Raw genomic sequence first — 15,428 nt, 5'->3', positions numbered from 1 at the left:
ATCAGCCTCCTAATGTTTTACTATTGCGTTCTGTTGCAAACATTCCAATTCATTCCTTAAGAGAGCAAAAATGTTTGTAATTGTTCTGCAGGGTATTGAAAACATAAAAAATGAAATTGAAGATGCAACTGAGCCATTGATAGATCCTGTTTACGGTCATGGAAGGTAAGCTGCAAAATACGGTTGCTACTGCTTAAAATAGATTAGTGGGCTATTTTTTTATGTGTCTGTAACTGATCATTCTTTTAGAAACTATTGACGTTACAACTAAGATTCAGTTATAACTTTATAATAGCTCAAAGCAACACTTAGCATGGTGTGCCTTTTTCACTGCTTACTCCATTTAGTGTATCAGTTCTGAGGAAAAGCTTCTGTTATTGCTGAATTTTATAGGAATAATTCTTGGAATCAGGGCTACGTTTTGATATCAAGTTGTTGGTTGAAAGAGTGGAGATCATATTAGCCTTGGTGAATTACAAATACATGTTAATTAAAGGAATACAGTTAAAGAATGTCTGCTTAGCTGTCTGGGTAATACAATAATTCTTTTATTTGTTAGAGAGAACCACTTTTTCAGAAATAAATTGTATGTCTCTCTTAATAGGCTATTTCTTTCTGTTATACAGCCAAAGTTTGATTAACCTCCTGTTGACGGGGCATGCTGTTTCTAATGTGTGGGATGGAGACAGAGAATGTTCAGGAATGAGTAAGTTGATTCTAGTTTGTGCACGTTCATAGTTTTTACATACTACGAGATGCTGACCTATGGATTTGGAATATACTCTATTTCTGTTTTGATAGTTTCCTTGTTTACTTTCATTTGATTAAAGCAGACCTCAAATGGAAATAAAACACACTTGCACAAAATCTGATGTTAATATCTGTGAATACAGGATTGTTAGCTAAAAGTGGAAATTATAAGGTACCTGATGACCTGAATGATGGAAGGGAGTGCAGTGTGCAAGTTGGGAAGGTTGGTCAATGCACTGGAGACAGGGCCAATATTCAGAGCAGCCGCATCAGGGTAGAGAAATGGACTGAGAGGAACCTCATTAAATTCACTGGAGTCCTGCATCTAGGATGGAATAAGCCCGTACAACAGCAGGGCAGCACTGGCTGGCTAGGAAGCAGCTTTGTAGAAAAGGACCCAGAGTCCTTGTGGAGAGTGAGTTGCACCTGAATCATCAGTGTGCCCTTCTGGCAAAGGTTGCCAGCTGCATCTTGGGCTACATTAGGAGGAGGGTAGCCAGCAGGTGGAGGGAAGTGATGGTTCTTTCCCTCTGTCTGGCACTTGTCGGGCCACCTCTGGAGTGGTGTGTATAGTTTTGGACTCCTCAGTACAGGAGAGACATTGACATAGTGGAGCAAGTCCAGTGGAGGGCCACCAGGTGGTTAGGGGGCTCTTGTGTTTTTTGCATTTCATCTTACAAACAGAGAAGATGATCTGAAAGCAGGAACACTTTGAATTCTGAAAGTGTTCCCATCCTCTGCCACTGCTGTAAAGTCCATCTCAGGTTCATCAGCATGTTTTTATACGGATTTTACATCGTTTAAGTCATCATTGAAAACATAGACTTGAACTGAGGTTCAAGAGAAATCTATGCAAGACCTCAATTGAAATGCTCTGGTTTGACAATGAGCAAATAGTATAATCTCCTTCGAGACTTCTTAGACTTCCACTTGATTATGATTCCACACAGGCTGTACTTCAGCATCAGACTTATCAAAACATCATTTGGATATTGTATCTAATTCTAACTCTTCTCACCCCTATTTTGTAGACTCCTTACCAGGGCATTAGACTGGATTATTGCAGTCTATTATTGATGAGCCTATACTGGGTGATTTTTTGATTTTTTTTTGTCTTTTTTTTTGTCCTTCCTAGTGTATGCAAATTGATAACTAATTTGTTTCAAGACCTTTTGGAGGTTAAAAAAATCATCCTTTCTCCTGGGTTTTTCCTCTAGCTTTTTATGTTGTTTTTGTTAGGGTAAGTACCCTGTTTTTCCCTTTTCTTGTCTCCTGACACCTCATTTATCTTTGATATGTAGGTAATTAATCATTAACGGTTCAGAGACTTATTTTGCCTAGCTACTTAAGTGTTTTATAGTGGATTTCATTAGGATCTTCAAGCTTGAATATGTCTGTCTTATTTACAGGGTGTTTTTAGCTAATTGTGTTCTTTTTTATGGCTGACACCATTATCTCGTCGTTAATCTTCTTGAGTATAGGACATTTACCTTTTTGTGAATTAAAGCAAAAAATGGCTTTGAATACTTGTATTTTCCTTGTATCATTTTCTTTTGTGTTATCAGTCAATTCCTACCCTGATTCATGCTGCATGTATAGAACATTGTTATCGTTTATCTCCCCCTTTTGTAACTGAAATTTGTTGTAATTAGCCTTCCTGGTTTTATCCCTATGTTCTCTTCAGTATTTTTAATTTTTTCTTTTTGATTTTTAGGTTATGATTTAACAGTCTGAATCGTTAGATTGATCATAATCTGAATTGTTCTTGCAACTTTACATTGGGATAATGTGCAGTTCTGCAATTTAATATGTCTTCTTTTGAGATCTTGCAGTTCATTCCCTCGTTTGTCTTTCAGATTATCTTTCTGGTAGACCTTATTCATTGGTTATTCAGTTGGAATTTTTTTTCTCCATTCTGAGAATACTAAACTCTCTTTTCACACAGTAATATTCCACGTTCAGGTTTTCAATCAATTCTGCCATAAAAATCCAGAACCAGAAATCCCACAGAAACACAGTTATCCACGGTAGGAAGATATGGGAAGGTAGATTTTTTCTCCTTTTTTAAAGACTGTCATTCTTACGTGAAGTGTAGCAATTTAGAATGAATACAAATAATGCTGTAATTGTTTTTTCCAAGTAGTGCCAAGAATTTGTGGTGTTTCATGTTGTCACTAGGTGGCGGTATTCTGTTGGGTTGGTAACGAAACATTTTAAAACAGTTATTAGTTTGATCCTGACTTTTCTTTAACGGCTCGGTCAGGTTTTCTCCTGTTTTAGAAATTTGAGTACATTGCAAAACTACTTTAAAAAAAGGAGAAACGAGCTTTCTGACAAGAGGCATACATATTCATTCTCTTAGATGATCTTTGGTGTTATCAGATCTCTTCCAGAGGTGTGCTTTTCTTTCTGTTGAGTGAGGATATTCACAAGGATGAACTTTGATTTAGGACAGCTAGTCTCACTTTGTTTCCTCCTAAGTCATCTGAGAGTGATTTTTGCTTTTGTCTGTCTTATCTGTTGACTAATTCTGAAGGAGGCATGGGTAGACCAATGACTACAGGCTAAAGTTAACCTAATAGCTTTCAGATAGACAATCTATGTAGCTTGACTACTAGCTATTCAGGATACTCAACCTCTCCAGCTACTGTCATAACCAGGATGCCAGCTCTCTCTAGTTATCAGTCAGAGTTCTCATCTAGTTATCTGTCATGGGAACAGAATACTTAATTGGATTTTTTTTCTGAATGATTTTCTGAATAGTAAATATTATTTATATGTGACACAGCTGTTCTGTTCCAAGCATCAGCTCCTAATTCTGAAGCCTTTGTTTAGCAGAGTGAACTCTTCATTGATTTGTGTTATGATTTTTAAGAAATACATGTGATGTGTTAAAATAATTTCTTTAATGTACTCTTGCTTACTTTTGCCATTTGTTTCCATTCATTGCACATATGTGTTATTTCTGAACAATAGCTATTCTCTAGTTTGAAGGATCCTTCGCTAGTTTTTTAATTGGACTAGCTCTCTTGCGCTTGGCTCAAAGAAAGGATGAATTGTCTCACTGTATGGCAATTTATAGCAACACAGCTGTAAGTCAGTGAGGTAATGGGATTCTGCAAAGTATTATCCATGCACCCCCAGATGTTTTAATTCCAAGCAAGTTTGAAGATACTCCTTGAAAGCACGGTTTCAGATCAAAGAATTCTTCACTGCAGAGAGAGCCTTTTAATATGTATAGCTGACAACTCTTAAGGAAGGAGTTATACTTCCAGTATACAGTCCACAAAGGTGGTGAACAAGCAAGTGTTTAAGTTTTTTGGGTTCTGTTTTTTGGAGTTGGGTGGTGTTTTTGGTTTGGGGTTATTTTGTTTTGGTTTTTTGCTTAACAGTAGAGGAGAAAGTTAAACCATCACTGTAATAACTCTTCGGCACTGTTGCAAAACTCAGTGAGCTAAACTTGAAGCTGGTGAAGGGAGCATGGCATACCATGCCTAGTGCTGTGAGTTGCAGTGAAATGCAGAGTTGATTTCTGGAAATCCAGAAACTTCTTGTATTTAGAACAGTTTCTTTCATTTGCTAATGGTCCTGAGGCTTTAGCCCCTGGATAAAGACGTCATAGTTTTATACTGTTGTACATGAATAATTAATGTTTAAAAAAATATAGTTGAGAATTAGTGTTTTAGAAGGAACTTTCAAATACAGCAGTCAATGTTCTCTGAATAAAGGAAATACAGATCTTGTCAAATTAGTCATGGTGTATATTCCCATGGGTATTTGCAGGATCGGGTGTGTGCTGCTCTTTGTTTAGACAATGTTTGGGGACCAAGTAGATGGTACTTGCACTGTTGAGGTGACACGTATATTTAAGCCCAGAGCTTCTTCAAATTCTTAAGATTATAACTAGTTTCTAAGCTTGAATTTTGAAGGGCTTCCTCATTGTTAGTTAATAGTAGGAGTCTGAGGAGTGGCTAGGGGGAGACCTGACCGTTGAGTCACAAGGTTCAGACAGGACCCCCTTGCTTTCTAAACTCCTTCTCAGAGAGGAGTCTAGGTGCGGCTAAGTCCAGTCTTAGTCTCAGACTTGGTCAACGGTTTATTTTCTAAGGATTGTAGGTGTAACCACCCATCAGAGTATTTGTTGTTAGTAACTAATTTGGCAGCTACCCAGGCTGGTCACATTCAGTGAGAATGATCACGGCTAGATTAATGTATCGTACGATTTATTAAAGCAACAGATACACAGGTTCTTTGGATTACTGGTGATAGAACTGCTGGTTACAAGACACACACAAATACTAGGAAAATTAGTAACACTGCTAGACTACAAGTGTGTTAAGCAAATATGAAGCAACTCTAATGCATTGGAGATTTAAAGTGAAGCTATAGAGAGGTTTCTAAGTTTTCCCGGGGAACACTTGGTATAGCCGAGTGCTCAAATCTTACCCAAAGGCGTCCCAGTGCGGGGGGAAGAGAGGCTCAGCCCGTTGACTAGTCCCAGGAGCCAGAGTGGTACGCGATGGTATCTTCCCCAACACCCGTTTTTTCTCTTAACCTAATTTATACTATCTTTTACCTTTCAGGTGGAGCTTGAGTGACTCTAGTCATACATACCTTTGTTATGATTGCTGTAAAATTTCCTTGCTTTGCTCAGTGAGGGGTGGTTGCACCTTAGAGGCAGGTAGCTTTTGGGATGGAGGTGTGTTTTGGTATTATAATGATAAAAAGGACAGCATTTTGTCAAAAGCGTGACAGACTGTTGGCTCAGGGTAGCAAATGTGCAGTGTACCAGCTCCATGGTACCGCGAGTTCCCATTTATCACAGAGCCCGGCCAAGTGTGCAGTGTACCAGCTCCATGGTCACAGAGCCTGGCCACGGTGTCTCCACACCATTCCATCCTCTGGACAAATCCTCTTAGAGTCAGTACACCAAGTTCTCCTGGCATTGCTGGTATCTAAGGTTATGAGCCTAGGGAACTTCCATGGAATGGATTTCTCATTTGTCAGCTGCACCCTACGCTGCAAGCTTCTTCCATGCTGTACCTTTTCTAAAAACATAAGTTTAATTTCTAAGTCACCCCCAGCGAATATTCTACACTCATTCTTTATTAGATGGCTCAAATAAGGCTCTGTAAGTGCTTTTCTATTCAGTAGTACATAAATATTTCACGTGTTCCTGGCAGCTGTGTGTGTTCAAGAGCTGTATAATACATGAAGTGGAAGTCAGTACAGAAAATCAAATTGTGTGAATGCTTTCTTTCCTACTAACAAAAGTATTATTTGCAAAATTATGTTTTATTATTCAGAATGTGAAATGATTAAGATAAATATAGCCAGGGAACTCTTAAAAAAAAAAAAAAAGGAAAAAAAAAGAAGCGGAAAAACACACACACACATATATATATGCATATATGCAGTTTTCTTTCTTTCCTTCAAGATAGCTGTTTTTCTTAAATTTTTCTGAAAATAATTTTGGTGTAAGTTACAAGTAATTCATCTTCTAATATATCAAAAAAAATTTGAAATAAGGCTATCAACAGTAAACTTTTAAAACCATCCATTTGGCTCGTCTTGTTTTATAGAAAGGGAAATTATTAAACCTTCGTAGTTTTTTTACTTTACCCTGATGATGTGCCATTGTTGCTAAAACTGCATGACTTCAAAAATTGTTGTTAATTGACCTATTTTGAAAGTAAGAAAAAAGGCTTAAAAGAGGCTTTCCTGATTTTTCTTGAATAAATTTTGTGTTTTGTTTTGAACAGAACTTCTTGGTATACATAAACAGGCAACAGTAGGCTTTTTGACATTGATGGAATCTCTGAGATATTGTAAGGTAAGCTGTTTTCTGCATCGTTTAATATTCTTCTTTCATTGAGGTGTTGTGAGCTGCTTTGACAGTATTACTAAAAGCTTTGCTGTGTATGATTGGAGATACTAAAGAACTTTTGAAGTCTGTTCAACTTCAGATTAAAATTGAGAATGATACTACATTAAAACAGATATATAATAAAATTGTCAAATGCATCTTATTGAGTAAATGTTGTTTGATGCTGTTTAAATTAGAACTTCATTGCACCAATTTGATACAGCTAGTTAGAAGCTTATGTTTTTACTAAAATAATGCGTAATGCAAGTGATGTAGATGGTTATAAAACTCTGAAGTCCCAAAGTGGCTTGCTATTTTGAATGTTGCAGTTCTGTTGTTCTCTTTTTATGCCATCACTGTCTTCCATTTAAAATAAATAGCCGTAAGTAAAAATGGTAAAACTACTATTAAGTAAATATATTCTGAATATAATATATTCAAGACCTAAAGGTTACTTTATGTATTTATCTGTGAACAGCTGAAAGTAACTGAAGTGGAACCTAATCCATGTTGTTTCTTCCTGTTGTGACACAGAATTTGTTGATTTAAGGTTTTTACTTGAGAAATTTTGTGCTTTACAAATACTACTTTTGAAACAGTGTTAATACCCTTAATTTCAAAAGGCTTTTTGGTTGTTCTTTGCTTCCTTTTCAATCTCTATTGGATTTCTTTATCTTAACCTAGAGTTAAAGAGGATTGAGGTTTGCAGAACGTTGGTATATTGACTGTAATTAATTGTCCCTTACATTTATTAAATAAATGTCAATTCTGAATTGATTAATCCAAAACCAGATAATAAGTGGAGTTCTACCTCATTTAGCATCCGATTATAGTACTGTTAAGCATATGTGCATGTCTCCAAGTTTGAAATAAGGGATATTGTTGATACCACTTTCTCACTTATTTCTTACCTTATTTCAGTTAATTATCATGAGCTATGTTGTTTTCCAAGTCAAACAGGAATCGGTGATCAAAACTAGAATCTTAAGTATTTTGCACTGTTTTGTCATTTTATTGAACATTTTATATTAGTTTTCAGAGCAGTTGGGACTTCACTAACTGAATTGTCATTAACTTGATCACTAGCTAGTGATCTGGGTTTGCTTTGTGTTTCTGATTTTGTTGTACCTTTTTAGGTTGGCTCCTATTTAAAATCTCCAAAATTTCCCATTTGGATACTTGGCAGTGAAACACACCTCACAGTCTTTTTCGCCAAGGTATGTTAGATGTGATTTTTGGTGACCTCGGGCAGATAAACCACATAAATTCAAAATTGAGATCTTGCTACAATATGAGTTTCCTGTAGCTTTAATGTGAAAATGTAGTCACCAAACCTTTTAATTAAGCTTTCCCTTGAATGCAGAGTTGTTCAAATGGCTTAATGATATCTTATAAATTTTAGCAAAGTCTTTCGGTTCTAGCTTAATTTATTGGGCTGGGGGAGTGGTAAGCTTTAGAATACCGTAATTGGGATAAGTACTGTCTTAAATTTCTGTAGTACAAGAGAGATATAGAAACGACACAGTTATGTGTAGGTGCCTGTTATTAGTTTAATCTCTCTGACAGTACTTCACAATTTTTAATCTATAACCATAGTTTTTTGTTCTAGATGAGAATTAGATATCAGGACAGTTATGATAATTCCTTATTTATTCTATCAGATATGTACTGTAACCTGTGAAACATATAAAGTGCTTTTGAGATGAGTTCTCAGTTTAAAATCTTAGGCCAGATTTTTCTGAGGAGACAATTCCAATTTCTTTAGCTAAAGATTGTAAGTTGTTTTCCTTACTTTTTTTAAATTTTTATAGAACACTTGTTTCCAATTTAAAGCTTCAATAAATATTTTTAATGGTACTTACTAGTATATTTATTAATGCTTATTAGGAATGAACTTCCCTGTACTTAGTATCTTACAAATGAATTAATATTTTAGGTGTAAATCTTGCAAATAAGTACTAGAACATATGACAAAGTTAAAGCCATAATTTCTTGAGCTGTTGAATTTCCCTAAGGAAAATTTTGGCCTAATCTTTAAAAAAAGGACACAAAACCGAAATTATTTTTATTATAAAAACAAATGAACAATTGCCCACAATACACTGGAAGTTTATGTGTAGCAGTATTTCTTCACCTTTAAACTTAAATTTAAAAATCCTTTAAATTAGCCTATGTTGCTCATTGAATTTTTTGTAGATTCTGATGCAAATGATATACTAGAACTTCCCTGAATTCCTTTTGTCTAATAAATGCTATTTCTTCCCTACTCCATGGTATTAGAAAAATCCTTATCCTCCTTTGAATGTTTTTCTTCCTTACTCTCTCCTAGAACAGTCTTGCCTAGTAAAGATTTTGTTATTTCAGTTTTGAAATTTATCCACAGTTTTTCTGAATTATACCATCAAAGTCAGTACCTTGTTGTATAGATAGCACTCTGATGCAAATGAGCATAATCAATCTGTTCTACAAGTCAGGTGTGTTTGTCCAGAATGTTACTACACCCTCTAATGTTTTGTGTTTACAGTGACCATTTCCAGGTAGAAATCCATTTCTAATGCCTTTTCTTTTAGGATGTTGAGGTGTGTTTGCTGGGTTTAAAGTAACTGGGCATCAACATGTATTGCCTCCAATACAGTTCGGTTGCTCTTTCTTCTCTGAACTCCACTTAAGCTGTGGAAAGCTTCAGCTTGTGATTAATATCTTAAGAACTAAAAAGCAGGAAAATAATTTCCTAGGAATTTTTTTGATGAAAAGAAGCAGGAGCTGAAGGTGTGTAAAACTTCCAAGTGTCCCTGAATATGTGCTTTGCATGTTTGACCTCACCCTTTATAAAATAAGATTGGTGAGCATTTCAGGTGGAGCAGAGGGGTCAGCTACAGTGGAAATAGGAATTGTGTCGGCAATCCATTATTTTATCAGTTGAAGCTACATGCCAAAACCAAGAAGAAACAACTTGAATTCATTACCAATGATTAGTCAGCAAGTTGTTAGTGTGTGTAGTTGTCTAGATGGTGCTTGATACTGAGGGTGTAACTTCTAGCTCGATGGTGAGTTTGATTACATTGGAAAGAAATCTTCAGAATGGAAAGAGGAAAATGGACTGTGGAGCCAAAAGCAGTGCAGATGAAGGTTTTTAAAAAAATATTAGCTTTAAGTATTTCAAGCTGCGTATGATTTACAGGAGCCTAAACCCTTATGTTTAAATAGAGGAGCATTAGGCAATTATTAAGCAGAAAAGTAGTCACTTTTGTCATTAGCTGAGTAATTCGGCCTAGCAACCTAGGAAAAAAGCAGTCTTCCTAGGATACTGTCACTATGGACAAGCAGTATGGGGAAGTTATGGAATGGGACAGAATCTTCATTGCTATCTCAGGGACTTTTCTTGAGCATGGAGGTTCAAAAAGAAAAAGGGTTTACACAAATTTTGCATACCACCATACTCAAACGAAGTTGGCTGCTGTTCTTCAGTATTCAGGTGCTTCACTCAGATTTTTACATTTGATGCGGAGTACAGCAATAAACATTGTCCTCTTAACTGTGGAATGAAAGATCATTCACCTTGCTCTTCTATCTTAGAAAATTTTGAATTAAATACTATAGACATCTGTTGCTGTCTGCCAGAATATATTTGCATTACTCTAAATGTGGACCATTCTACTGTAGCTGTGACTTTCAGAGAAATGTTTTTCGGTCACGCTTTCTAAAATAAATCTGTCCATAGCTGCCGCTCTCAAACTGTCCACATTTTCACTGGATGTGAATGAATGACCAAAATTCAGCACAGCATCTTTGGTCTGAATATCACACAGTTTAAAGTGATAATAACAAATGAACTAAAGTGTGTAATTGGGCTTAGGTTCTCTTGTAACTGCTGCTGCATGCCTTAAACGGTGACAGCTGAGTCAAGTCCTAGTTTTAACGAAAGTCTACTAGTGGGTTAGTGGTTTCCCCCATTTCTAAAATAATAGAGACTTTATTCTATCTTCATGGTCTTCCTCTCCACATCTTGATTGCCAAACTCATTTGATATGTACAGAAATATTATTAGCCTCATTTTACCACAAGAAATTTGAGGTAGAAGGAAATGACTTAAGAAATAATTTCTTCCATAAAACAGCAATTTTGTTTTAAGCCCATTTTATTGAAGATAATTAAATAACAGTAGTTTTTCTTCCTGGGACTGTAAATAATTATTAATCTAATTAATCTAACTGTAAATAATTATTTACAGTTAGATATTTTGGAGGCAACCATGCAGACAGAAAAGTTGAAATGTAGTGGATAATCTCCTATACAAAACATGGAAATATGAGAATAGTCATCATAATGTTTTGATCCACTGTCACTGACTTCAGTGGAAGTGTTCTTTCTAGATGGAAGAAAATAGAATCTGGAAAATCTGTAATGAAGCTTACCACACACCTTCCATATTTTAATTTCTGAGGTAGACCATACTGAGCAAAAATACTACAGCTTGTTCTGCAGATGACTATGTAATGAAGTTGGAAAGGATATACAAACATTTGTATTACCTAAACAGTTGGTTCTTCAGAACTTGATACTTCTGTGTATCATAATAGGGCTGAAAAATCTAATGTGAATAGTTGGGAGGAAGGGCAAGTGTTAGAAGGGAACCGTAATTAGTACCAGCATATTTTCTTCCTTTCAATTACAACTGTGTCTGTATGTGGCCAGAAATTTAACATTTACTGAAAAAATAAAAGTGGCTGTTACTCCTAGTTGTCATGGACTCTGCATTTGCAACAAGGTAGATTTTCCCTGAAAAAGTGAATATGTAGGTTCTTCATGGGCAACTAAATCCAAACAGCCATCATTTATGCCTCTCCCTGCCTTCCCTCCCTTCCAGTGAATAAGAAGACTTTCAAATGGCCTCAGGCCAACAAAAATAAACACGGAAGCTTTCATCTGACACACTAAGTATCCCTGCATGCTCTGTCAGACTGGGCTAATGCAAATTGAAAGTATTGTAAATGTCCTCCAAAAATCAACTTTAAAGTTACTGTGTCTTTTTGGGGTTTTTTAATTGTATGGAAAAGACAGAGTGAGAAGTGGGGCAGCTCTAAATTACTTAATGGAGGGATAAGGCTGTGATGTTCTGGAGCAAATGCTGCATGGTCAGTTCATGGTTATTTTTATGATACTTGTAACATAGGAAGTTCTGACAAGCTGAGGCTATTCAGAACTTCTAGGAATGTCAGTTTGGTCAGACACTGTATAAAAGAATACCAACCGGTTGAAATGTTACATGAGGAATAACAAGAAAATGTTTCAGTCTAAACAATAGGAAGAACAGCACCAGGTTAACAGCTGCTTTCTAAATACTGTCTGCTGACATGCAAACTCACATAGTTTGAAAGTTTGAATTCGGACTCTTTGAAAGTGAAAAGGCAGCATGGAATGAGTGTCCATTTGGTGACTTCAGATGATTGAAACTGTCCATGGGGACACATTGGAGCTGTGTAAGTTTTTAAAAAAAATTCCCTTAGTCTGTTCCCAGGTCTTGGAGCACACAGGCCACAACAGAATAGGCTATCCATTTCCAGTTACAGCATTGTAGCATTTCTAGACTTGAAGAATCAGATAAGCAGAGGAAATTCCTGGCTGAGACATCTGAATAAGTAACAAATTACTGCTTTTCAAGGAAAGTGTGCCTGTTTTGCTGTCTTGGGACTGTTCTTCTGGTTTCAGATTACTTTTTAAACTTTGATCACTGTAACCTCTTCTACATATTCTCAGGACCTTTCTTCAGCTTCCTTGATAGTATTGTCTCTCAGAAGAAAGAACATTCACTTGTCTTCCTAAACAATCTTTTTGATCAAAGTTCAACAGAGGGACACCTGAGCAAACAGTGACACTGCTATAGGAGATCCTGAATTTGGGTCAGTGGTGTTTACCAGAATTGGGCTAAGGGGGAGTGTTACTGGGTACAGCATTTAATCTCAGAATGCCAACAGAAAATGTCAGTGGCCATGAAAGAAAATAAGATGCATGTGTAAAAATTCAACCATTACTAGTATGTGTTAACAACTCTGGTCTCTGCAAAAGTAACCTATGTATATCCAAATAATTTATATTTAACCTTTAATTTAGGAACTCTTCTACTTTGGGAAGGTAGTGAAAAGTATCTGTGCCCTTCCTTTTGTTTCTTGTTCCCATGACCAGTGAGTGCAGATAATCAGATTTTGAAAAGGTCTGTCTTTATCAGAGAAAAAATCAAAATCAGGTTTTGAAGAGTTCCATTTCAGGAAATGGTTAGAGAGCATGTGGTTTCAGTGTCTTCAGTTTCCATGAGTAAGTGGAATTGGTTCTGGTTGAGACAGTCTGGATATCTACTAGAAAAAATATAGATATGTGAGACAACTGCAGAAATAACTTCTGGGTTAAGTAGGGTTTAAATTTTCTGTGTGCTGATTGAAGAGCAGGAAGACAAATTCTGCTCTGTCTTGACAATACCTCTGACCTGGCTAAATTAGCAGTGAATTTTCAAATATTTCTATTAGCTGTCAATTTAAAAGCTCCTTTCTGCAGGAAAAGACCCCTTTTTAAAATGAATGTCGGAGCAGGGTGTTTCCTGTGGAATCTGCGGGCCCCCAAAGAGACTTGAAGTTACTCTACTGGCTGGTTTAAGCTTCATAGTGTAAATGCTATTTCTAAATGAATTTAAACTGTTCTGAATAATGCAGTAGTTCATAGGGGCTGCTTTGTCCAAATAAATTTCCTAGCAGAAAGGCCAAATCTCTTGAGAATAATGGTCTCATACTTGGCAGAGAGCACCTCAAAATAAAATGTTTCCGTAAGGTATCTACCCTATTCTTGCTTTGCAAGATCACAGAGCATAACTGTGAAACCTTATTCTGCTCTTTGTGGGTCTGCTCAAATTTTAGTTTTGCATGGATTTGTTCCTACTACAGATGCATGTTTCTCCCTATGAACTGGGACTTCTGTTTGGGACTGTCTGAGCAGTTTTTGTTTATTGTTTGGGAGGTTTTCTATGGGGAGACTTGTGTTCTTTACATTCATGTAAGGGATTTTTCACACCAACATTTATCCAAGTAACTTCTAGATTTTGTCTAAACTTTTCATTATAGTAAAATAAACTTTTATGTGATGCAACAGTGTATGGTGGCATATTTGTTTTTAATGAAATAAGTTCATTGCATCAATTTACCCGAAGTCATGGTGGCTTTATTTTCTCTAAAGATAACAAATCTGTAGCACTGTCACTTATGAATTCTCTGTATTTCTGAATTTTTTCATTAGAAATGTAGTTTTGGCTTTAAGTGGAGGTAGCTTTCATGAGGAACTCTGGCCATCATACGATTTTTGGCTTTGCTCAGGAGAAACAGTTCTGTCTCTTTTTATTTTCCCATTTCCAACATTGCTGGAATGAGCAGCCAACAGTGATGGCTGCAAGGAAAGATCAAATCTCTCTGTCTCCTCTTGGTTTTTTTATGGTCTGTACTTCAACAGTACTAAAAGAATTTTTATATAGTGGAGAAGCCAAAGCTGCTCAAAGTGGCTATACTAACTTTCTACAGGACACATTCTTTTTCATATCCTGTGCAAGGTTTGGGAAAGAAGAGACGGTTGTGAAGAAGCCAAGTATGCCCTTTCCAATCCAAGAGATAAAGAAATAATTCTGGTTTTGCCACCTTCCTGATGTCCTTTCAGGCCTACAAAGTTTCTTGGAGAACTCTGGACCTCCAAGAAGAGCAGAGATATGCAGAGGACAACAGAAAGTTTGAGTGTGAAGACTGGGATGTACATGTCTGTGGTAGGCAGGTGGGGCTGATCTGCAGAGCTAGAAAATTAAGACTCATAGATCATTGTGCCATAAGAAATCCAGTAATAAATGTTAGAGGCCAAATCATATTCTAATATAGTAGACTGGAAACACTGTAATTATGACATACATTATTACATCCTAAATCAAAGAGAGCCAAGAGACTGTACTAAAGTTTTCAGGATTTTAGTGGGCCTGACTTGGATTTTCTGATTTTAGGGTTGGTGATATGGCATCATCACTCCATCTTCCAGAGTCAGGTAGGACTCTAGTTACTCAGGATTTTGGGGTCTTTCAGGTATTATTAGAAAGATGGAGTGCGATCTGAGTCCCTGCCATAAAATTATAAAGGGGCCTTGAAATGGAGATTCAGCTATACAGATTTTCTTTTTTTTTTAGCCTAGTACAGTAACTAAAAATGTGGAGCTAGGAAAAGAAAGCCATAACCATGGAATCAAAGGTCATATAATTGACACATTGAGACTGGAATACAATCATATACCAATATATGTTGAGGAAATTGCATGTGAAAGGTATTAAAAGAGCATTCTGAGTGGTATTCCAATTCCTGAAGTTGGGTGGTAAAGTTGATGCCTTTGAACACTGGAGAAATGAATCTTTGGGCAGTGGTAGACATTTTGACAATTTGTGGCAAAAACTCTGAAGTGAGAACATTTATGAATTAGGTCAAGGTCCTGTAGTGCTTTTATTGCTCCTGTCAGAAGTGCTGTGCATCCTGTAATAATGAGTAGCAATTACAAGAACTTACTGCTCAGATCATAAAGAGGTAACTCAGTCATGGTTTTGCATTATTTGTTCTTAGAGTTGAGACATAGAAATTGTAATGTGGAGGTCATTAAACTGAGATGTTAAGACTCTTAATGTTTATCTAATCAATTATTTGGGATTTACCATCCTAAAAGAATTGTATTCACCATGTTTACCCCCAATTCACTGACTAATTTCAGCCATTTAGTAATATCTATATGTTCTCTGAAGTTTTCTAAA

General features: G+C 36.3%; 1 protein-coding gene across 2 annotated transcripts in view; it reads left to right on the top strand.

Annotated features, from left to right (window-relative positions):
* Positions 1–15,428, top strand: part of MINDY3 (MINDY lysine 48 deubiquitinase 3) — a 55,840-nt gene that overhangs the window by 16,929 nt on the left and 23,483 nt on the right. For both annotated transcript variants that reach the window (XM_064444702.1, XM_064444701.1), the window contains 4 exons: positions 92–165; positions 627–706; positions 6,513–6,583; positions 7,753–7,833. In XM_064444702.1, coding sequence (XP_064300772.1) covers positions 92–165; positions 627–706; positions 6,513–6,583; positions 7,753–7,833 — 306 coding nt within the window. The remainder of the gene's footprint in view (positions 1–91; positions 166–626; positions 707–6,512; positions 6,584–7,752; positions 7,834–15,428) is intronic.

The sequence above is a fragment of the Phalacrocorax carbo genome, chromosome 2 (genome assembly GCF_963921805.1).
Source record: "Phalacrocorax carbo chromosome 2, bPhaCar2.1, whole genome shotgun sequence".
NCBI lineage: Eukaryota > Metazoa > Chordata > Aves > Suliformes > Phalacrocoracidae > Phalacrocorax > Phalacrocorax carbo.
Note: the sequence above shows the minus strand (reverse complement) of the source record. Positions and strands in the feature narration are given on the sequence as shown.